Source organism: Ursus maritimus, unplaced genomic scaffold (assembly GCF_017311325.1).
Source record: "Ursus maritimus isolate PB19 unplaced genomic scaffold, ASM1731132v1 scaffold_19, whole genome shotgun sequence".
Classification (NCBI taxonomy): Eukaryota; Metazoa; Chordata; class Mammalia; order Carnivora; family Ursidae; genus Ursus; species Ursus maritimus.
In genome coordinates, this window is record NW_024424341.1 from 34158826 (window position 1) to 34181774 (window position 22949).

Below are 22949 nucleotides of genomic sequence, written 5' to 3' on the forward strand. Positions count from 1 at the left end.
GGGGGGGGGGGGAACGTTGGGGGATTTATGATTCCCGCTCCCACCCTACAGTTGTATGCGTAATTATATGTGTTCGTGTGTGCGTTTGCCTTGTTATGGTTTGGAATCCCAGCGAGGTCATCCCCCGCATAGCAGAAGAATTTGAGGGGAAACTGTCTCGTTTAGACAAGGGTTGGCGCCTGGATTCTGGTGGAGAATGGGGAGGGGCTCTTCTAGCACCCTGATCTTAACCCAGCCTGAAAGAGTGTGGTGGGTTGAGGGGGGTGACGTGGCACAAGGAAACAGGTGGCCTTGTTAATCAACTTAATTTGAATTTCAATTCCAGCTGTGTGACCCTGGGCACGTTGAAGAACCCCTCTGAGCCTCAGTTCCTTACCCTGGATACAGGGGCTGCTCAAACCTACATTCCATGGCTGTTGAGAATTGGGGACTCTCAATGGAAAGGGTGCCCTGGCTAGTTCTTGACTGTCTCTAAGGGCTGTGCGTGGGGTTTGGCCATCATCCTTAGCTACAGTTCTGCAGAGAGGGGCTGATTTAGGGGCCCATGCCAGGCCCCGGCAGTTAGCCTGCTGCAAAGGCCTGCGTGCCTAGTGTATACCAGTTCAGGGACAATACTCACCGCGGGCTTCATGGATGCTAAAATTGCCTAATGCTGCTGCCGCTCCCTCCTCCAACCCGCCCTGCATCTCCACCCCTATCCTCCCCTCCTACGTGCGCCCCCACCCCTTGAGAGTGTGATGCTTCTCCAGCAGAGGCAAAGCGGGGACCCCATGAATAGCCCTTTTGCTGGGTGGAGTTGGTGAGAAATTGTCGGTAAGAAACTTCAGAACCTTTCTTAATTTAGAAAACATGAGAAAGAAAAACTCATCCATATGTTACCCCTTAAATTAATAAAAAGTTAAGACCTTGTCTCTCCCCTCCCCTCCTCTGAAAGTAACCACTTTCCCTAGATTCATACTCAGGCAGCCTTTTAAAAAACCTAATTCTATGATGCGTGCATGTTTGCCACTCTTTTTTCTTTTTCTTTTTTTTTTTTTGCCACTCTTTTTCATCTATTTCGTGACTCTTTCTGGATCCCATTGCTCTTAAATTTTCCTCCTGCTATCTGATAGCTACTGAGCTTTCTTTAGTGTGCACATCCCATGATTTTTTTAAGGGACCTCCCTCCCAGTTGTGTTCTGTTCTTTTCTATTTATTTATTTATTTAATAAGATTTTATTTATTTGACTGAGAGAGACAGCCATCAAGAGAGGGAACACAAGCAGGGGGAGTGGGAGAGGAAGAAGCAGACTCCCAGTGGAGAAGCCTGATGTGGTGCGCGATCTCAGAATGCTGGGATCACGCCCTGAGCCAAAGGCAGACGCTTAACGACTGAGCCACCCAGGCGCCCCTGTTCTTTTCTTTTAAAAGTCATTCTTCTGCAAACATCTTTGTGTTTCTTTCTGCACATAGGTGATTGTTGATCAAAGCATATGCCTGTTTCATGGTTTAATACATGATCACAGGTTGCATCCCCCCCCCAAATGGACTCACTCACGCTCCCACCTGCACCAGATGACACTGCTGTAGGGTGGGTGCGAGACACACCAGGACCCACCCGCCTTTGAGCTGAGGCAGCTGCCTCACGGTGATGTGACCGTGCAGAGTTAACAGAGGATTGTTCTGTGGGATTCGATATGAACTCCTGCATGGGCCTAACATGTTCAGAGAGCACCAAAGAGAAGAAAACTTCCCTGCTTCCTGGTTCTGGGTCCTTGTAGTCCAGAAGTTTATTTCAAAAAGAGGGACATGAAAAGTAGAAATGGTAAAACCTCTTATTAAATCTCAGCATAAGTCATTTTGCAAAGTTACCCAGGGAGAATGAGAAACAGAACCAAAAAAGGGATTTCAGGGCCCGTTCTTTCGTTCTTTCCTCCCTCTCTCCCTCCCTCTCTCCTCCCTCTCTCCCTTTTTTCCTCTCTTTCTCCCTCCCCCCCCCACCTTCCGCTCCTTGACTTCTCTTCCTTCCTTCCTTCCTCTCTCTCTCTCTCTCTCTCAGCAGAAGCAGAATGGAAATTGCCTGTGATGGCTTGTACCTTCCCTTGGGGAGAAGGCCTTGGAGACCTCCTTGCCTTAGTTGCTGAAGGTCAAACTCTGGAAGCCTGAGTCAGGAGCTGGCTGGATTTTGTTGGTTGACTCCAAGGATCTCGTGGCTGTGAAGACCTCTTTCCAGTTCTTGGCGAGAGGCCATAGGAGAGACTTGGGCCAATCCACTGGGCTTCTGAGCTGGAAGTAACTGGAACCTGGGAAAGGTTATGTCCAAGGCCTTCCTAGAGCCAGAGTCAGAACTGAGGGCCCCAGTGTCTCTGGGCAGGCAGGTTGAATCGGGGTGTTGTGACAGGGTGTGTGTCCCCTATTTATGCCCTTCTGCACATTGGCCTGGAGACCTGGGAGGGGACTCCGGGGGCACATGGCTGGGGGGTGGTCAGCATAGGGAAGAGCTGCAGAGCTGGGACCAGGTGCAGATCCTGCTTCTGCCACTTTCCAGCTGTGTGACCTTGGACAAGGCCTTCAGCCTCTCTTGAGAGAGATGTGAGGGCCAAATTCATTACTTTCTGGGCAGATTCTGCTGCAGAATTCTGAGTTCCAGAAGGCAGGTGCTAAAAAGAGTGGGGGCATGGGATTCAGAGCAGGGTTCTGATGCTGGTGCTGCCACGTTTCTGCATGACCTTGATCGTGTAATTTCCCCTCTCAGGACTTGGGTTTTCACCTCTGGTGGTTCTCGTTGAGATAAATGAGATAAACCAGGTATAGCAGGTGCTGGGCCCTGGGGAAAGGCAACAAACAGCTAGTTTGCCAGCATGAGACTGGCCATGGGCACCTGGTTCACCGGCTGGACCTGGATTACAGGCCGATGAGACAGGAGGCTCATCTGAGTCTGTGGCACGGCCTCCCCTTCCTGCAGCACTCTGGGCCTTTGCTTAAGCGTCTTCCTCTGATTAGAACACGGTTTCCTCCTGCTTCACCTTTTAAAAGGATTGGATTCAGGGGCTCCTGGGTGGCGCAGTTGTTAAGCGTCTGCCTTCGGCTCAGGGCGTGATCCCAGTGTTCTGGGATCGAGCCCCACATCAGGCTTCTCCGCTAGGAGCCTACTTCTTCCTCTCCCACTCCCCCTGCTTGTGTTCCCTCTCTCACTGGCTGTCTCTCTCTGTCAAATAAATAAATAAAAAAAAGGATTGGATTCAGATACCTTCATCTCTCAGAAGCTCTCTCTGACCTCGGTAAGTAGGGGTTGAGCTGACAGGTCTGAGTCCAAGTGGGCAGAGAACAGGTGCAATTCATGGTTTTATCTCCAGCTGTCAGACACCTGCGGAGGTGCCTTTGGCGATGGGCATGAGCTGGAGGGAGGAGGGGGCAAAGGGCAAGGCCTGGGCCTCTCCCCACTCCCCCTCATTTGCATACCAGTCCCCAGCTCAGTTCCTGGCACAGGGTTGACACTCACCATGTTGAACTACTGGCTGATGACTATTATTTGAGGCCCTGCCAAGGGCTGGGGCTGGACATACATTGTAGCTTTCAGTCCTTCCAGCGCCCCCGGAGACTGGTGTTATCCCCATTTTACAGAGGAGGGAACCGAGGCCCTGATTTTGAGCAGCTTGGCAGGAGGCTGTCAGAAGGCGGACCCGGAGTGAAGGCCTGCATGACCTTGGCTGAACACCTGCCTCTCTACAGAGGAACAGCTGTGGGCTCCTGATACTGTGGGATTTGGGGGCTGGGGAGGAGATAAGATGCACGGAACAGTTGATGGCAGTAGTAGCCATAGCTAAATCTGAGAAGCACTGACTTGCCATCACTGTTTTAAAGGCCCCAAGATACACTATCTGGTTTAATCCTTCCAAGAACCTTGGAGGTTCCTGTAATCTGTCTTCCCCTTGACAAGTGTGGAAATAAGGCTCGGGGGTGGGGGAGGGTCTAGGATGTCTTCCATTGGACTCCCCTCTGCTGAGTGGGGGTGTCCGGGGCTCGGGCCAGACAGCAGCAGGCTGGTCAGAGGGGTTGACAAGATTCATCTTGCTCGAAACGTGTCCTCCAGCTGCTGGTCTGTGCTGGACTGTAGGGGCTGGGGCAGAAGCAGGAGATCAGGTGGGCGATGAGAACAGTCCCTGTGTGAGATCCTGGGAGGAGCCGGCCAGTGGGGAAGATGGTCACATTTGCTGCTGGATTGGCTGTGGGTGTGAGTACCGACAGACGAGGGTGGCTGCTGGATTTGGGGCATCCCTCTGACTGTGTGTGGGCATGAGTGGTGTTCCAGAAGCCTCCTGCGTGCTGAGCAGACACTAGGTGCTCCTCACCATCCCAACAACCCCATTACAGAAGGGATGCGACTGAGGCTTTTGGAGGTCATGCAGCCTGCCCAGGGCCACACACCAGGCCTTGAACCTGGGGCTGCTGGACCCTGACATTTTTCTGTCCTTTTGGCTCCGTTTCTGTGCAGAGGTCTCCACGGATACACTCTGAAGTGGCTTAATATATTTTTTTTTTTTTCTGTTCCCAACTTTACTTAGAAAGTAAGGGATGCTGAGGAAAATCTAAGCAGAACAGAAAATGATGCTGGGGGTGGGGAGTGGGGCCAGCCTGGGCTGCTTTGGCTATTCAAATATTCTACAGCTTGGAAGTGTGGGGGTGATTTGGTTATTCAAAGCCAGGATAACAGTTCAGTCACTGAGGTGAGGGGGGCTCCTCCCACCCCTCCACTTCTATTTAAACCTCTGTGTCCTGTGTGGGCGGTCTGAGTGGTCCACGATTCCCCGCCACCAGAACCTCCTTCTAAAACGTCCTGATGGGCATGAGACAGGATTTGGGCTGTTAACTAATCCCTGCCCCCCACTCGCCGCCCCCAGTTAACAAAAACCAATTCACTCCTCCATTCTCCCCTTCCAGCGTCCTCTTGTCTCACTCCTGCCACCCCCTACTCTGCCGACAATGACCGCCCTGGTCAACGTGGACACCCTTCCTGAGTACGAGAAGAGTCAGATCAAGAGAGCGCTGGAGCTGGGCACAGTGATGACGGTGTTCAGTTTCCGCAAGTACACCCCAGAGCGGAGGACCGTCCAGGTGATCATGGAGACGCGCCAGGTGGCCTGGAGCAAGACAGCCGACAAGATCGAGGGCTTCTGTGAGTACCCTGCAGCCCTGGCCTGTACGCCTCTCCCCTTCCCAAGCCTTCGCTTGCTGGCTTGATACCTTCTCTTCTTCTGGAAATGTAAGTGTGGCCATTCTGTCTGGGTCTCCAGTGGGGTTTAGAGTAGGTGGGGGAAGTTCACCAGAAACGCCCTGGTGAAGGAACAGAAGCCTGCGGGGGCCAACTTGGAAGTGACATTGAGGTGGCTCACCTGGGCTGATCGGGCTGTGCGCCCTGCCTGACCCCATCGGGGATCCTTTAGTTTCTGCTGTGGGTCAAGCACTCTGCCCTCCTAATGGCTAAGTGACGGAGCTGCAGAAACTCCAGGCTTGCTAGCCAAGTGCCTGTTTTGTTTTGCCACGAACCACAGAACGAGAGGCCTTTACTTTTGCTCCGTGTGGACGGAGCACGTCACTGAGGATTCTGTAGTTTTAAATGAAGTTCTGGTCCTGGGGGTGGTGTCTTTCCCCACCCCCCTTTGATTGGGCAATTGGCTCAGTTCCTAAAGTTTCTAAGACTGTTATTAACAAGCGGAGTAAGGAGGCTTAAGCAATTTTCAGTTGCAGACTTGCTTTAATTTGCATTTTTTAAATGAACTCCTTTTTTAAAAAAGTCAGTGTAATTGAAAAATTAAAATATACATCGGGGGGAAAAATCAAACAATTCATTAATACATCTCTCTCCTCCCCAGCCCCACCCTGTGTCCCGGGGCGAGCTCATTGCCAAGTTCTTCTGGCTTCCAGAGTATTCTGTGCTTGTATCATGTGCCGGTCGTGTTTTTTTTTTGCACGAATGGGTCCCTACTACTTACACTTCTGCACCTTGATTTCGTTTTTTAAATGATTATTTGGAGGTGGGTTCTGATCTGCACATGGGTCCGCCTGATTCTTTCACGGCCACAGGGCATCTGGCTGAGCCTAAGGGTCCGAGCCCCAGAGGTGGACGTGGGGGTTATTTCCCATCTTTTGCTATTAGCTACTGCAGCTGTACTTGTATTCTTCCTTTTTTTTTTTTTTATAACATCTCTGTTGAGATAGAATTCGCATACCATACGAACTGAAAACGAACAATTCAGTGGTTTTTAGTATATTCACAGGTCTGTACAGCCAACCACCACCTCCATCAATTTTAGAACCTTTTCATCACCTCAGAAGGAAACCCCGTCCCTGACAGCCCGCACCCGCCTCCCCTGCCCTAAGCAACGATGAGTCTACTTTCCGTCTCTGTAGATTGCCCTGTTGTGGACGTTTCCTGTAAATGGAATTCTGTAACGTGAGGCCTTTTGTGTCTGGCTTCAGTCACTTAGCGTGATGTTCCCAAGGTCCAGCCACACGGTAGTGTGTGTCGGTATGTCATTCCTCTGTGCGACTGAATAATATTCCATCGTGTGGATTTTCCATGATTTGTTTATTCGCTCATTGACGGACATTTGGGTTGTTTCTTCTCTTTGGCAAGTGGGAATCGTGCTGCTGTGAGCATTCATGTGCAAGTCTTTGTGTGGGTGTATGTTTTCATTTCTCTTGGGCATATGCCTGGGAATGTAATTGCGGGGTCATATGGTAACTGTGTTTAATTATTTTAGGGTCTGCCAGACTATTTTCAAGGTGGTTACAGCATTTTACATTCCCATCAGCAGTGTGTGTAGGGTGTCCTTTTATTAAAAGACATGCTTTTATTCCTCTAACACGGGCATACCTGAAGGACAGCTTCTTATAAGTGTTATTTCTGAGTTAAAGGGCAGTGTGGCAGCACCCCCAAAAGCCCGTGAGGTGCCTGTTCCCAACCTTGAAGCCGCACTGCAGTGGGATTCTGAACTTGGCCATTCACAGGTGGACTCTGCTAGCTTGGCATAGTTCTTCATTTGATTTCTTATCATGAGTCGAATTAAACAGCTTTCTGAAAGGTTTCTCCTGGCTTTGGAGCCAAGCAGGTCTCAGGTGACACAGAGCCAGTAGCCCTGCTTTGAAAATGCCCATGTGAGTGAGCAGCCAACTTTCTTCCCAATTTTGCTTGCATTTGGCCACACTTGACCTCCCAACTGGCCCAGAAACCTGTTGGAGCTGGGGTGGGTGTAGGGGCTTGCGGGGTGTGGAAGGGGCGCGAACGGTAAATGCAGGAGTGCCGTACTAAGAGTGGGCAGTGGGTCCCACGCCTGATTATCAGAAATGCCTGGGGGGCTTTTAAAAGCACAAGCTCCTGGAATGTTCTCCTGAAGCTCATTCTAAGGGGCATGAGATGGGATTTTGGCTCCTGAAATTCATGTCCTGTAGTTCTCCCCCTTCAGTTAACTAAATACAATTCTGCCCTCTTCCTGGAGAGTTTGAGGATGACTCTCATTCACTAGGTAGTTTGGGGCTCAGTAGTTTTATCAGCTCCCCAGTGGTCCTGGTAATTAGCTAGGTTTGGTATATGCTGCTCTTGAGACTCCCCCGCCCCCGCCATCCTGCCAGCCCTCCTTCCTTCCATAGTTGAGCCTGGATGCTGCCAGGCACTGTCCTAGGTACTGAAGACATGGCAGTAATTAGATTCAAATCCTCATGGAGCCGACATTGTTGCCTTAGGTACAAGCAGCGTGGGGTTTGACTTCGAGCACTCTTTGAGGAGCTTTGCTGTGTGACCATGGACGAGTTACATCTGCTTTCTGAGATTTAATTCCTCTCTAGAAAGGGAATAATACTGGTGTCCACCCCACGGGGTTATGGTTGGGAATGAAGAAATGAGTTAATATGTCAGAGGGGTTCAACCTGGTGCGTGGCATGGGACAGGCACTCCCCCGGGGGAACCTTTGCTGTATTTTTGGCATTGTTGTTGCTAACGAGTGGTGTCCAGCTTGTCTGGGGTGGCAGAGTCTGGCTCAGGTGTTTGGACTTTTTCTGGAGGGCTGCAGGGATGCACGGAAGGGTTTTCAGAAGAGGGACGATGTGATCACATTTGCGTTTTGGAACATGCTTTGGCAGTCCTCTGTGAGATGGATGTGTTCGTGGTAAAGAGAAAGAGCCAGTTCTGGGATAAAGAGCTTAATAATGGTGCTCCCTGACCACTCAGAGAACAAGCCTTCAGGTCCTTGATGGGGACTCTCAGGGCTGAGTTTCCACCCCACTGTTGTAAGGGTGACCTCCCGAGGGGGACCCCGGCCACGGTGTTCCTTCAGGGCTGCTAATTAGCAGGGCCATGCAGGTTACTGGGACGCGCACCAGCTAGCATGAGGGAGCATGGGCAGGTGGTTTTGGAGTCCTCGGCAAGTGGTGTGTGACTCGTGGACAGGTATCCCACACCGCCGCCCCCCCCCATGCAGCCTGGGTGACAGAAGACACACATGGGTCCTGCTGCCTAAGCGGGGTGTGGTTCTCCATCAGGGCGATCCTCCCCCAGCCCACCGGGAGCATGTAGCAATGCCCGGAGATATTTTTAGTTGTCCTCATATTTGGGGAGGGGGTGTGCTCCTGGCATCTAGTGGATCAAGGCCAGGGATGCTGCTAAACAAATCAGGATGCGCGGGACAGCCGTGCCGCAGACTCTAATCCAGAGTCCGTGTCTGTGGTGCCGAGGTCGGAAAACACTGGTTTCAGGCCACGTGCTGCTTTGCTTAGAGCCTAAAATGTCAGTGGGTATAATAGGGTCTCTCTTTGGACCCTGTCATGGCGGAGCACTTTCATGTGTTCGGCCCATGTTTGCTGTCCTACTGGGTGCTGAACTGCTGGGTGAGAGGAGGAAGGGTGGAGCCCCTGCCCCGGCGGGGGGCAGGGGGGGCAGACTCAGCAAGCAGCCTTTGCAGGATTTGTGTGATCAGCACAGTGAGGGTCTGGGCTTGGTCCCTTGTGAGGAAGGAAGGTTCTTGCCAATCTCGGTGTGAGGGAGATGGTAGGGAATGGGGGAGGCCTCCTCACAGAGGAGCTTCTTGTGTGGCGAGTTGAAGGAGGGGCTAGGCAGGTGGCCTGCAGGCTGGCTGTCCTGAAGTGGGGTCAGCAGGTGCCATTGAAAATGAGCTAGTAGGTTTGTGGGCCAGAGATTTGGGCAGCGCTCACTGGGGTGATTTTACTCTTTGTGGCCTGGACTGAGGTCATTTGGTGGTACTCAACTGGTATGTCACTTGGTCTGGAAGGTTCCAGAATCTTCAATCCCACATCTGGTGCCTTGGTGGCGATGGCTGAGTGCCTACTGCCTGCTGGTCCCTGAGTGGTTAGACTTAACCTGGTGCTTGGCATCCCCCCAGAGGGTGTGTTCGAAGAGTCCTCGGTAGAAGCTGCAGGGCTTCCTACAGCCTAGCCTCAGAAGTCCCAGAGCATCCCTTGTACGGGCTCAGGTCACCAAGTCTAGCTCAGGTTCAAGGGATGGGGAATCTCCTTTTGGAGAAGGAGTGGCCTGCATGTCCAGGGTGGGAAGGAGCTGGTAGTGGCTGGCCACCGTGAGAGCACCTGGACTCCAGATCCACACTTGCAGCTCAAATCCCCGCTCTGCCACCTAGTAAATGTGTGATCTGAGGCACTCTGTGCCTCAGTTTCCCTACCTGTCAAAGTGAGATAATTGCTCCTACTCAGGATGAATTAGATGAATTTTAGGACCGGCAAGAATTAAGTGGATTTTATGTACTTTTTGTTATGTGGAGGATACTGCGTAATCGGAATGTAATACAATAAAAGAAAGGAAAAAGACACCGGCGGGGAGTCCCAAGGCCTGGCTTCTCATGAAGACTGTGGACCTTAAGCCATTCACCTCTCGGCTCTCAGTCTCCCTCTTGCTTCCAAGGGGGATGGGACGATGGTGACTGGGGTTGTTTCCAGCCCTGGCCTCCTGGAGAGCCTCTGGATGTAGGGAGGGAGGTCACGGGACAGCTGGGAAATGCTGTGCGTGTGGTTTTTCTTTCCTTCCAGGGGCACCAGCTGAGTCTCCAGGTAGAAAGGAGCCCACTTGGGGCCCTTTCTGGGTTAAACCTTTAGGGTCCTCCTGCATCTTCCGCATTTGGGAGGCCCAGAATGTGTCTCGGGAGCTGACTTGGTGCCACCTGTGTGTGGAGTCCGAATAGGGTTGGTGGGGCGACGAGATGCCTTTGAGGGTGTGGACTGTGGCCGTCTCGGCCGAATGGCCTTGTATCCTGAAGTTTTCAGTTGCGCTTATGTGTGTTTTCTCCATCTGCTTATTTTTGGCAAGCTGTGGCTGCCCATGAGTTGGGGGATTCTCAAAAACAGGAGCTGTTCCGTTGCCCTGGCGTGGGGTTTTTGGCTTGCCCGCGTGATGATGACGACGAGAGCCGCCTCTAACGGGCGCTCTCTGTGTCCTGGTCCGTGTGGAAGCACGTCACATACGCCGGCTCGTCATCCCCTCCCAGTGACCCGGGAAGCAGGCATCGTCCCCGTGCTGTGCATGAGGACACGGAGTCCCGGGGGTCTAAGTGACGTGCCCAAGGCTGTACAGCCACGAACAGGCAGGACTACAATTTGTACTCATTCTGTCTGCCTTCAGAGTCCCAAGTCTTCCTCCTGCTGTGTTATTTTCTCCTCCTGGTGCTCTTAGCTGCTTCAGTTCTGTGCGTGATGGAGAAGCACCCTGCTGGGGACCCAAGAACAGCAGCTCCGCTCAGACTTCGTTGTTTACAACGGGAGGGAAATGCATGCGTTCCCTCTGTGTGCCCGGGACACGCTCTGCGGTGTGCTGGAGATGCCAGGAGGAAGGGGACTCTTGACGTGTCCTGGTGAGCAGCGAGATGGGCGTGCCAGGAGACAGCACAGTGTAGACGGGTGCTGACAGCCAGGGCCAGTGAAAGGGTAGCGGTTCTGTTTTTCGGCTAGTTCTGACATCCATTCTGAGGCTTCATAACCATTAAAAAAAAATGAATATTTTTGGAAGTTGTTATCTTATCTAAATGTTTTCAAGACAATGGAGAAGTGGCTGTTTTTCCCTTGGCATCCTTCATCTAAGAAGAAATCCACATTCCTTCAGTCAAACATCCCATCAGAGATAAGATTCAGCCAATGTCCTTAGTATCTAGAAACTTATTTATTTATTTATTTATTTATTTATTTAAATGATTTTTTTATTATATTATGTTAGTCACCATACAGTACATCCCCGGTTTCCGATGTAAGGCTCAATGATTCATTAGTTGCGTATAACACCCGGTGCACCATGCAATACGTGCCTCCTTACTACCCATCACCGGTCTATCCCATTCCCCCACCCCCCTCCCCTCTGAGGCCCTCAGTTTGTTTCTCATAGTCCATAGTCTCTCATGTTTCATTCCCCCTTCTGATTACCCCCCCTTTCTTTATCCCTTTCTTCCCCTACTGATCATCCTAGTTCTTATGTTCCATAGATGAGAGAAATCATATAGTTGTCTTTCTCTGCTTGACTTATTTCACTTAGCATTATCTCCTCCAGTGCCGTCCATGTTGCAGCAAATGTTGAGAATTCGTTCTTTCTGATAGCTGAGTAATATTCCATTGTATATATGGACCACAACTTCTTAATCCAGTCATCTGTTGAAGGGCATCTCGGCTCCTTCCACGATTTAGCTATTGTGGACATTGCTGCTATGAACATTGGGGTGCATATGGCCCTTCTCTTCACTACGTCTGTATCTTTGGGGTAAACACCCAGTAGTGCAATGGCTGGATCCTAGGGTAGCTCAATTTTTAACTTTTTAAGGGACCTCCACACTGTTTTCCAGAGTGGCTGTACCAACTTGCATTCCCACCAACAATGTAGGAGGGATCCCCTTTCTCCACATCCTCTCCAACAATTGTTGTTTCTTGCCTTGTTTATTTTTGCCATTCTAACTGGCATAAGGTGGTATCTCAGTGTGGTTTTTGATTTGAATTTCCCTGATGGCTAATGATTTTGAACATTTTTTCATGTGTCTGTTAGCCATTTGTATGTCTTCATTGGAAAAGTGTCTGTTCATATCTTCTGCCCATTTTTTGATTTGTTTATTTGTTTCTCGTGTATTGAGTTTGAGACGTTCTTTGTAGATCTTGGATACCAGTCCTTTATCTGTAGCATCATTTGCAAATATCTTCTCCCATTCCGTGGGCTGCCTCTTAGTTTTTCTGACTGTAGAAACTTCTTTATTTGTTGATTTAGATGTGCAGTTATGTACACAATAGCACTGACTCTAGCCCGGGTGCCGGCGGCCCGATCCCAGCCCCGCCACTTAGTCGGGGTGTGATCTTGGGCCCCTTGTCATCTCTTTGTGTCTCCATTTTCACCTCTATAAGAAGACTAATAAAAGAGCCTACTGCACAAGACTTTTGGAAGCATGAAATGAATACACGGGAAATGCTTTCAACGAGGCTGAGCACAGTGGAGGCACGTGCTGAAGCATGGGCTGCTCTTGTCCTCCTGGTCATGCTCATTGTCATTGTCCTCATCACACATCAAGGCAAATGGTATTGTAGAAAGGATGAGATGAATATTAGAACTTCCAATGACCTAGTGATTTTCCTTTCTGGTCCCCTTCTGGGGTGTATATTCTCCATGATCGTGACTGCTGGTATGAACAATAGAATTGACCTTTTTATTTATTTATTAAAAGATTTTATTTATTTGAGCCTGGTGGGGGGAAGGGAGGAGCAGAGGGAGAGGGACAAGCAGACTCCGTGTTGAGCACAGAGCCCGATGCAGGGCTCTATCTCACAACTCTAAGATCATGACCTGAGCTGAAATCCAGAGTTGACTGAATCAGTTAACTGACTGACTCACCCAGGCGCCCCCACCTTTTTATTCTTCATATTGATTCAGACCTGCTCGTATGCCGGATGGTTGAGGAATTGGTTTCTGTGGTGGTTCTAGGGTTTTCTGTCCTGGATGATGATCACTTGATGTTTTTAGAATTTGTTCCTTTGTTGGTTTAGCAAATACTCGAAGAGGACTGAGTGTGTGTTGGGTGTTATACTTGTCATTGGAGATGAAGTGGTGAACAGGAGATGAAGTGGAGACCCATAAAGGAGACTTTAGTCCTTATAGTTTCATGGGAAAGAAAAAGCCAAACTAATCATTCAGTCATTTTGGATTGCGATGGATGCTAGGAAGGAAAGAAACGGCACTGTGACAGAGTGGCCAGTGAAGAACACTGTTTTAGTAGGGCAAGTCTCAGGGAAGCCTCTCTGTGGAGATGACATTTGAGCTGAGACTTAGTGGGTAAGAAGGAGGGAGCCATGGGAAGCTCTGTGGGGAGGGCATTTCAGGCAAAGGGCATGGCAGCAAAGCTTCTATGTTAGTCAGGGGCAAAGTGCAGTGACAAATGAATTCTCTGTATAGTACAAGTTTCTCACCCAAGTCATGAAACAGTGGGTGGGATTGAGGGGTGGGGCTCTGCTGTCTGGCAGCACCACTATCCCCTAAGATATCTGAGACCACCTCAGGATCCTCTGTGTCCAGTCAGCATGTGGGAAAGAGGGAGAGTGGAAGATGCTTTAGACGGTTTTATGGGCCAGGCCTGTAAGGTGGAAGACACCCAACTTCCACTGACCAGAACTTGGCATGGACCAGCTGCAAAGGATGCTGGGAAATGTGGCCAACCTGTGTGCCATTAAGAATGGAAAATGGGTTTGGTGGTCATCTTCCAGGCTCTTCCATGGCCTCTAATTTTGGAGGGGGCAGAGGTGGTTGTAGGAACCCCACTGATGGCTGAAGGGTAGAATGATTCTAGGGGCTTGGTGGGTGGGGTGGATCTTGTAGGAATCCAAGAAAATGAACAGCCTTACCCTGTAAGTGGCCCTTGTGGGAAGGGGAGGTGATGGCACTGAGGAATCACCACCCTGTTTGTGACAAGAACCACTGGTGGTGGCTGCTGTCCATGGACAAGTCTCCCTTACGTGTCCTTGCAGCCATGGCTAGATCATCCCCAGCAAAGCCTTTCTCCATCCTGACTCCCTGTGTGGGCCCTCCGGGAAGCCTGAGGTGCCCCTGCCTCCCAGGGATGGGCTCCTGAGGGAGGCCTGTGATTGGCCGGGTCTTTTGGAGCCCGTGCACAGGGATTGGCTGTTCTGAGGCCAGTGTCCTCTCTTGGCTGTGGGCAGGGTAGATGGCCTTTGCTGTTGGAGAGCTAGTCTGGCAGCTTCAGGGCTTATGGTCAGGGTCAGAGCTAGTCTGGCAGCTTCAGGGCTTATGGTCAGGGTCAGAGCTAGTCTGGCAGCTTCAGGGCTTATGGTCAGGGGTCCCTGTGATGGGTTGAATTGTGACCTCCCTGCAGATCCATACATCAAAGCCCTAATCCCCTATAGCTCAGCGTGTGACCTTATTTGGAAAAGGGTCTTTGCCGATGTATTCGTTAAGGGCATGCTGGCGTCGGTGAGCCCCTAGTCCAATATGCCCATATCCTTAAAAGAAGAAGAGACACACAAGGGGAGAAGGCACAGTGACAAGGGACACAGGGGTGGGGGTCCGCATCTATCAGCTGAGGCATACCACCGGGGGCCGGCAGTGCCAGAAGGTGGGGGAGAAGCACGGAACAGATGGTCCCTCTCAGCGCTCGGCAGGAGCCAGCCTTGCCAGTGTCTTGATCTTGGGCTTCCAGCCTCCAGAGCTGTGAGATGGAAGCTACCCAGTCTGTGGTGTTTTGTTATGGAGGCGCTCGTGGACTAAGACGCTCCCCTTTAAAGGGGCCTCAGGGGCAGCGGGGCGAGCATGACCACATGTGTCCATCTGGCTGCGGATACGATGGGCAAGTTGGAGTTTGTTGTAAAGGAATTTGGGAGCCCCTGCTTTAGGTAAGTGTCCTCTTACTTCCGAGCTACGCTGGTCTTGACCTGGGCCATGAGGGCTGGTTAAACGTGTGTACTGAGGCGCCAGCCTCCGTAGGTTCAAAGCCTGACTCTAGCTTTTTAACTCTGTGACCTTGGGCACGAGACTGAACTCTCTGTGCCTCTGTTTGCTCATCTGTAAAATGGGAAGGATGGTAGAGCCTGCCTTCCGGGGTTGTTCGGAGGCTCAGATGCGCTCCCGTGGGCCGATCCCTCGGGCACCTGGGAGGTGCTCTGTAAGGTTTGCTCTCGTCACTATGGCTCGTGCTTCTTTCCTGTGTCTTGGAAGTACATCCACTGAATTCTGTACGCCAAGCATCCAAGTCTCCCCTTTGAAGGACCCCGTGCACGTCGAGTGAGTTGTGGTCTGTCCACTTCAGGGCTCCCATGGCTGCGCGGGGTAGACTGGGTCTTTTTCATCTGGCTTTGGGAAACTAGGTGTCCCGGCTCAGAGCTCCATCTGGCTGTTGGTGAGGAAAGGAGAGACAGCTGGAGGAGGAATGCATCCCACTCTGGGAAGCCAGAGGGCTGGACTCAGGGACCCTCTGTCCTTTGCATCTGTGTAAGCCCTGGGATGAAGGTGTACCCCACTTTGTGTAATTAGAGGCTTGGAGCCAGGCCCGTAGTGGTCCTTCCTCTCCCCAGACTGCGGGCTCTGGGAGGCAGGCACTTGTCTCTCCTGCTGACCGTTGAGGAATCCCCAGCACCCCGCCTGTGCCGTGCCTCATGGGTACGTAACCAATGGACGAATCCAGGAAAGGACCTAGATGCCCCTCTCAGCCTCTGCCCGCCTTTTTCTCCCCAGAGACGGTAGGATCTGGGGTTAAAATAGGGCATCCTGATGGCAACTTCCTTTTTAGCCACATGCACAGCAGTTCCGGTCTCGGCCCTGCGCTTACTGGCTGCATAACCCTGAGCGATTCATGCCTCTTTGGGCCTCAGTTTTCTCGTGAGAGAAGAGATGGGATGATGGCAGAGTTTCCTGGCAGGATCCTTGGGAAGATTACATTTGTAAATGTATGTAACATGCCTGGTGTGGACCTGATGGGGGCGGAGGGGGGTGTCTCATGCTCATGCTGCCCTGATGGCTTGTCAGTGCCTGCATTTGTGTGTTCTGGAAACGTTCGTGGGGCCGTGTGGGGCCCATGCACAGCGGCCACCACCTCCTGCTGTCTTGTGCACGCAGGGAGCCTTTTCGGGTTCAGGTCCCCTGGATTCCAGCCTTGGGTAGGCCAGCAGCTCTGCCTCTGGCCTTTCTCCTTGGAGGCTGGGGGGCCCCACACTTGGGGAGAAAAGTGAAAGAGGGAGGAGGTCAGAGTGGGAGGAGGAGATGTGATGACAGAGCAGAGGTCAGAGAGGTTAAGTTACTGGCTTTGAAGGTGGAAGGGGTCCATGAACCGGCCGCAGGCCACCTCCAGAAGCTGGAAGAGGCGCGGGAACAGATTGCCCTCTAGAGCCCTGGGAAGGAAGAGAGCCCTCCCACACCTTGATTTTAGCCCAGTGAGACCCATACCTGACTTCTGGCCTACCCGTGTGTAAGATCATAAATGTGTGTTGTCCTAAGTCGCCGAGTTTGTGGTGTTGGTTGTAACAGCCATAGGACATGAATGCACCCTTCTCTCCAACTTAGACAAATCATATTTGCTTTGGGTCTTGGTTTTTAAGAAATAAAACATGAGACATATAGCTAAGTCCTCACATATACCCCTTCCTCCCTAGGGGAACCAGGATGTTGCTTGGATAATTATTCCCACGCATATTTTTTACATTTCAAAAAAAATTAATCTTAAATGAGCACAGAATCTGTTAGTTGTGAGGTATCCACATTGATATCAGTAGCTTTATCTTAACTGCCCTCAGGTTTCCCTCAGCGAGTGTCGTCCTGTTATCGGGGGACACAGGTGTCCTTTGGGTGATGGTTATTTTGGTTTCTGGTGGTGGACATCTTTCCAAGTACATGCCTTCTGTTTTGTTTTAAATGGCCATCACCTTTCCACCTTATCTTTTTATTTGCATTTGTTTAGTCAGTTTTCTATTTTTGGATATCACGAAGCTTACTATTTTGCTGTGTCAAACACTGATGCTGGGAATATTTTTAGTGCGAACCCTTAGGCACATCCCTGGTCATTTCCATAGGATGAATGTGGAGAAGACTTGGTGGGAGGAAGGGAAGGCTGTGTCACAGGCTCTGGGCACAGCGTTCCGTGGTCCGCAGGAAGGCTGCACTGACTGTATGCGTGCCCCCCACCCTTGCTCGCATCTGGGGCTCTGTCAGCTTTACAGACGTGAGAGTTGTAGGCAGTGAAGGGTCTCGTGAGCGTCATGCTTCCTTCTCCTGGTTGGGCATTCGTTGTGCCCGAGGCTGTGGAACCAGCAGCTCAATGCCCCTGGTGGCTCAAGGCCGTGGATCGCACCACGGCCTCCGCACGCCCACTTGGGATGGTGGTAGGGAAACTTAGGAGCCCATCCCGTGGGCCGAGGCTGCTGACAGGCCCTCATTTAACCCACACAGCAACCCCGCGAAGTTGGTATTTTCCTAATCTTTTTTTTTTTTTTTTAAGATTTTATTTATTTATTCGACAGAGAGAGAGACAGCCAGCGAGAGAGGGAACACAAGCAGGGGGAGTGGGAGAGGAAGAAGCAGGCTCCCAGCAGAGGAGCCTGATGTGGGGCTCGATCCCATAACGCCGGGATCACGCCCAGAGCTGAAGGCAGACGCTCAACCGCTGTGCCACCCAGGCGCCCCTTTCCTAATCTTCTTGATGAGAAATTGGATGTTGAGGGAAATCTAGTCATTTCCGAGGCTGACGCCTGGGATACGGTTCCGGTTTTTCGGATGGCTCCGCTCATGTGTGTGTCAGGCCATCTCCCGGGATGAGCTGGATGTCTTGAGAAGAAAGCTTTGAAGGACGTCCCATTTTGGAATTGGCTCCAAACATACGCAACTGTAGAGAGTTGCCAAGCAGAGCGAGGTCTGCCAGGAAGAGGCTGGATTCGATTCCCCGAAGCAGGTGGTGTCTGGTTCTTCTCTACTTCGAGGACCAGGGCCTTCCGTAGGTGCTCAGTAAATGTGTGCTGTTGAGCTACTGCCTTCTTTTACTTTGTCTTTTTTTTTTTTTTAAAGGAGGATTCCACTTTCCATTTCTATAGGTTTGCCTTCTCTGGACATTTCATAGAAATGGAATCATAATGGGTAGCTTTTTGCCTTTGACTTGTTTCATTTAACATAATGTCGAGGTTCATCCACGTCGTAGCGTGGATCGGTACTTCCTTCCTTCTGTGGCTGAGCACTGTTCCATCATTAGGACAGACCACATCTTATTTATCTGTTTCATCCCTCGATGGACGTTCAGGTTGTTGACTCTTTCTGGCTCTCATGAATAATGCTATGGCGAACCTCCGTGGACAGGTTTTTGTGGAAATAAGTTTCCATCCTTTGTGTATGTACCTGAGCGTGGACTTGCTGGGTCACTTGGAACCCTGTGTTGCCTTGTTTGAGGAGTGGCCAGGCTGCCCTCCATGGTGGCTGCCCGTTTTACATGCCCCACAGCTGCGCGGGACGGCTCCCGTTTGTCTGCGTCTTTGCCGACACTTGGTATTATCTGTGTTTTTGACGATAGCCATCCTACTGGGGGTGAAGTCCTTGCGCTTTGTGTTTCTGATTTGTGTTTCCCTGATGGCTCCTTGTTCTGTGTTAAGCAGAGCTCCTCATCTGCTCTTTGGTTGATGCAGTATTTTCCCATCGAACACTTTCTGTGGCCATGTGCGGTCTTACTTTCACTTTCCTGGGCTGGCGGTGCCACCTGTGGACTTACCTGGGGGCAGGCTTAACAAGGAGCACATGGGTATGGACGCCGGTCAACAGAGATGTGATTCCTGGCCCGAGTCTAGAACTATACATTTTAACCCTTAATTCTGTGTTCGGGGGGGTCAAAAGGACCATTTTTTGAAGGTGATAGCCCACCTGAGTTTCCTTAGTCAATGTTCAAGGTCACGCAGATGCTGTGAGTGAGGTGTGGCATAGATTTTCCTTAATTTCAAGGTTCGATGTCTCGGCCCGGGGTGTTCGCCTCCCTCCTCACTTCCCGACTGCCTACGTGAGCCCCACCACTGCTGTTTGGCCACCAGCCGCCCCCTAAGGGGAAACAGAATCGGGAGGCACTGATGCCATAGTAATTATTGCATTTATTGAGCACGTGTCACGAGCCACCGTTGTGCTGAGCACTGCAAGCACACGTGTATCTGTGTGATCGCATGTACGGACATTCACGTACAGTGTGCAGTCATCACGTGAAGCCTGTGAACTAGGCCTTTGAACTGGTGAGTGAAGTGAGCTTGGGCGACTAGCACAAGGTTATCAAGCTTTTTGGAGGAACTATGTCAGGCTGGTTTCTCCCATCACCATACCAGGTGCTATAAAACCTTTAGGTCAAGAGATTGAGAAGACAAGCCACAGACTGGGAGAAAATGTTTGCAAAACACATGGCTGATAAAGGACTTGTTTCCAAAATATATGAAGAACTCCTCCCCCCATCCCTCCCATCTCTCCATTCCATAGCCAGACTGGGCTACTTCCAGCCCAGTGGTGTCCAGAAGAAATACAATGTGAACCACCAGTGCCAGCCCTGTGTCTAGTTCTAAATTCCTAGTCACTGCATTAAAACAGGTCAAAGAAAAAAGGTGAAATTAATTTTAATATATTTTATGTAACTCAGTTTATCCAAAGTACTATTATTTCAACACGAACACAATATGATTATTGAGATTTTACATTCTTGTTTTTGGTCTGCGTCTTCAAAATCCAGGGTGTATTTGATATCTACAGAACATCTCAATTTGGACCAATTGAATATTGCGTGCTCAATAGCCATATCTGGTTGTAGCTGCTATATCAGACAGCGTCGTTCTAGAGTATACCTCTTCCTTCTTGCATTACCCACTTCCTTTACTATCCCTGCACTCTTCCTTCTGCCCCAGGCAACAGACGTGTTCTCCTTGTGACAGCTGCTGTAATGATCGTGATGGCAAGTCTGCATCTTGCTTCGTGAGGTCAGGTGGCCTCATTTTCCCAGTGAGATGGGATCGTGCATGTCTGCTGGCTTTGCCATCAGCCCGGGCATCTGTCCTAGATTGAGGTGTGACACCTGATGGCTGGACCTGAGTGTCCAGTGCTGGCTGTGCTTCTGCAAATTACTGGTAGCCCCGTAGAACCTTCTTCTGGGGGTGGCCTGCATCCCAGCTGGCACTGATCAGCTTGCCGACTGGGGAGTGTGTGCATGTCCTTGTGTATGTGTGTGCACGTATGCGTGTGTCTTTCTCCTCTGGCTGCTGATTTCCCAGTCTTCTGTGTCACCTGTCCTAACTCTGGAGAGTGTGTCGTGTCTGATGGCCCAGTTCCCACCGCCCTCTGCACAAGCCGCGGTCTTTGGGCTGGTGGGGTCAGAAGCTACCATTATCATGAGAGAGGACTCCCGGCACGAGGAGCTGAGAAGAAGGCTCTGTAACTTGTGGAGTCCAAGGAGCCAGGGCTGGGGAGCAGGAACGGGAACAGTCTCTGCCATTCCCTGTTTGGTGTTCCTCGGCCCTGCTCATTTCCTCTTCCTCTCCGTACATAGACCTCATCTGTAGATCAGATCGTGTGGCCCCGGGGGTGCTGCTTTTCCCTCAGCATCCAGTTGGTCCTCATTATTTGTGGATTCCAGCCCCAAGTTTGCCCACTCGCTAAAATTTATTTTTAACCCCTGCACCAGATCTCACGGAGCTTCTGTAATCCTTTGCAGACATGAGCAGAGCGGGGAAAACTTTGAGTCGCTGACATGTGTGTTCCCAGCTGGCCTCTTGTTTCAGCTCTCCTACTGGTAACAAGGGTCCTTTTCTCCGATGGTTGTTGCCATGTTTTTCTCAGTTTTGTGCTTTTTGGGGTGGTTTTGTTGTTTAAAATAGCCCCCGAGTGCGGTCTGGTGTTCCTGAGCACAAGAAGGCTGTGGTGTGGCTTATGGAGAAAATGACAGGTGTTTGATAAGCATTATTCAGGCATGAGTTCTAGTGCTGTTGGTTGTGAGTTCTGTGTTAATCAACAATGTATATTAAATAAGGAGTCTTTAAAAAGAAACACAGAGGGGGACCTGGCTGGCTCAGTCAGTGGAGCATGCGACTCTTGATTTCTGGGTTGTGGGTTTGAACCCCCATCTTGGGTGTAGAGATTACTTAAAATCTAAAAAAAAGAAAAAAAAAAAAAGAAACACACAAAAACGAGGTTACATATTGATCTGATGATGCAAATGTGACCAGAGGCTCGCAGGAACCTAACCCTGTATTTCCTTGGGAGCACTGGTTCCGTACTTGCTAATTCAGGGTTCACGGTGACTTTACAGAATGTAACTACCATGAGTGATAGAGAATTGGCTGTATATGTCAATCCAGGGGGATTGCTTTTGTCAGGGGCCCATCACTCCGGGCACGGATGTGAATTCTAGAAGAACACAATGGGTTCTAGCCAGAAGATGGGTGGGAGAGGATGCATCTGACGTCTTCTCTAGGCTGGAGAGAGGGAGTCTCCTGCCACCAAAGCCACGTATTGGAAGTCGCATGGTGAAACCTACAGCCCCAGGTCCTGCTTCTAGAACTTTCCAGCTGTTCTTTGCACAGTGCCAGAAGTGCCAGACCTCAGGTTTGAGAGGGAAGAGGTTTGTTTCTTTTAGCGTTAGTCTCTTTTGCAAAATAATCAAATCGAAGTGTGCGGTCAAGAGAAGACATCGGTCTGTGGCTATCAGACTGGTCACAGGTAGGGGCCGCTAACTGGGTCATCTCTTTGCATTCATTTTTCATGGCTTCATTCGTTCTCCTCATTAGTCATTCATGTAGTAACTGTTTATTGCTAAACCAAGGGCAGTTGTTGAGTAGAGAAAAATAGCTGTGATCTTTAATTCCATGGACATTGTCAGGAAATGGGCAAACAGTTCAATATAGACATGAATGCACGTACAGTGAAGATGGGTATGAGCTCTCCCACTCTCTAGGAGGGCTCTGGGAGGGGGGTATTGTACCTGATGGGAGCCCGACTGATCCAGCAGTGGCCTCGGCCGTCCCGCGGTTTGTGGCCCAGAACCACATCTGACCAGTGGCCCCGAGGGCCGAGGGTCTACACTTTCTTTCCTTCTTTTCTTTTCTTTTCTTTTTTTTAAAGATTTTATTTATTAGAGAGCCAGCGAGGAGGGAACACAAGCAGGGGGAGTGGGAGAGGAAGAAGCAGCCCCCGATGTGGGGCTCGATCCCAGGACGGGATCTCGCCCTGAGCCGAAGGCAGACGCTTAACGACCGAGCCATCCAGGCGCCCCTGGGGGTCTACACTTTCTGGCTGATGTGCTGTGGGAGATCCCATGACATCACGTATAAGAGCAGTGTTGGACTCGGACAAGCCTGGGCTCGACTCCTAGCTGTGCCCCTCTGTAGCGGACATCCCACTTGAGAATCTGCGTCTGTAAAATGGGCGCAGTGATGATATCTGCCTTGTGGGTTGGTGCGCAGCCTAGAGGCTAGTATGTGAGGCTTAATATAGCTCCGGCTTAATTGAGTACTTTTGCTGTACCCCGTGAGGGGGTGCCATTGCTTACCAGGTCCTGGACTTGCAGAGAGGAAGGTGTTTCCTGATTCCGTCTCCTGAGAAGGAGATGCAGCCCCCACCCGAGGCCTGGAAGCCAGTTTGGGGGTGGTGTGTGTGTGTGTGTGTGTGTACACACCTGTTGCCATATCACAAACTGTGTCACAACACAAGGCTTAAAACAACAATCCTGTGGGTCAGGAATCTGGGCGGGGCGCACCCGGGTGATGGTTCCCTCCCGCTTGGCGTTGGCTGGAATCCTTCAGCCAGCCAGCTTCAACTGATGGTGGATGGGAATTTCCACGAAGGCTCTCCTCCCTCATCTGCTCCTCTGTGCTCTTTCCTGCAGTTTCTTTCTTCTTCCCTCCACATGGTTTGCTTGGGGTTGAAACTGGCACGGTGTCACTTCTGCATTCTTTTGGTCAAAGCACGTCAGGCCAGCCCAGTCTTG

The 22949-nt window shown here is 50.8% G+C and overlaps 1 protein-coding gene across 2 annotated transcripts in view; it reads left to right on the forward strand.

Moving 5' to 3' along the window:
* PLCG2 (phospholipase C gamma 2) overlaps positions 1 to 22949 on the forward strand; it is a 141262-nt gene that overhangs the window by 631 nt on the left and 117682 nt on the right. For both annotated transcript variants that reach the window (XM_040633651.1, XM_040633650.1), the window contains exon 2: positions 4921 to 5155. In XM_040633651.1, coding sequence (XP_040489585.1) covers positions 4963 to 5155 — 193 coding nt within the window. In that variant the 5' untranslated portion in view covers positions 4921 to 4962. The remainder of the gene's footprint in view (positions 1 to 4920; positions 5156 to 22949) is intronic.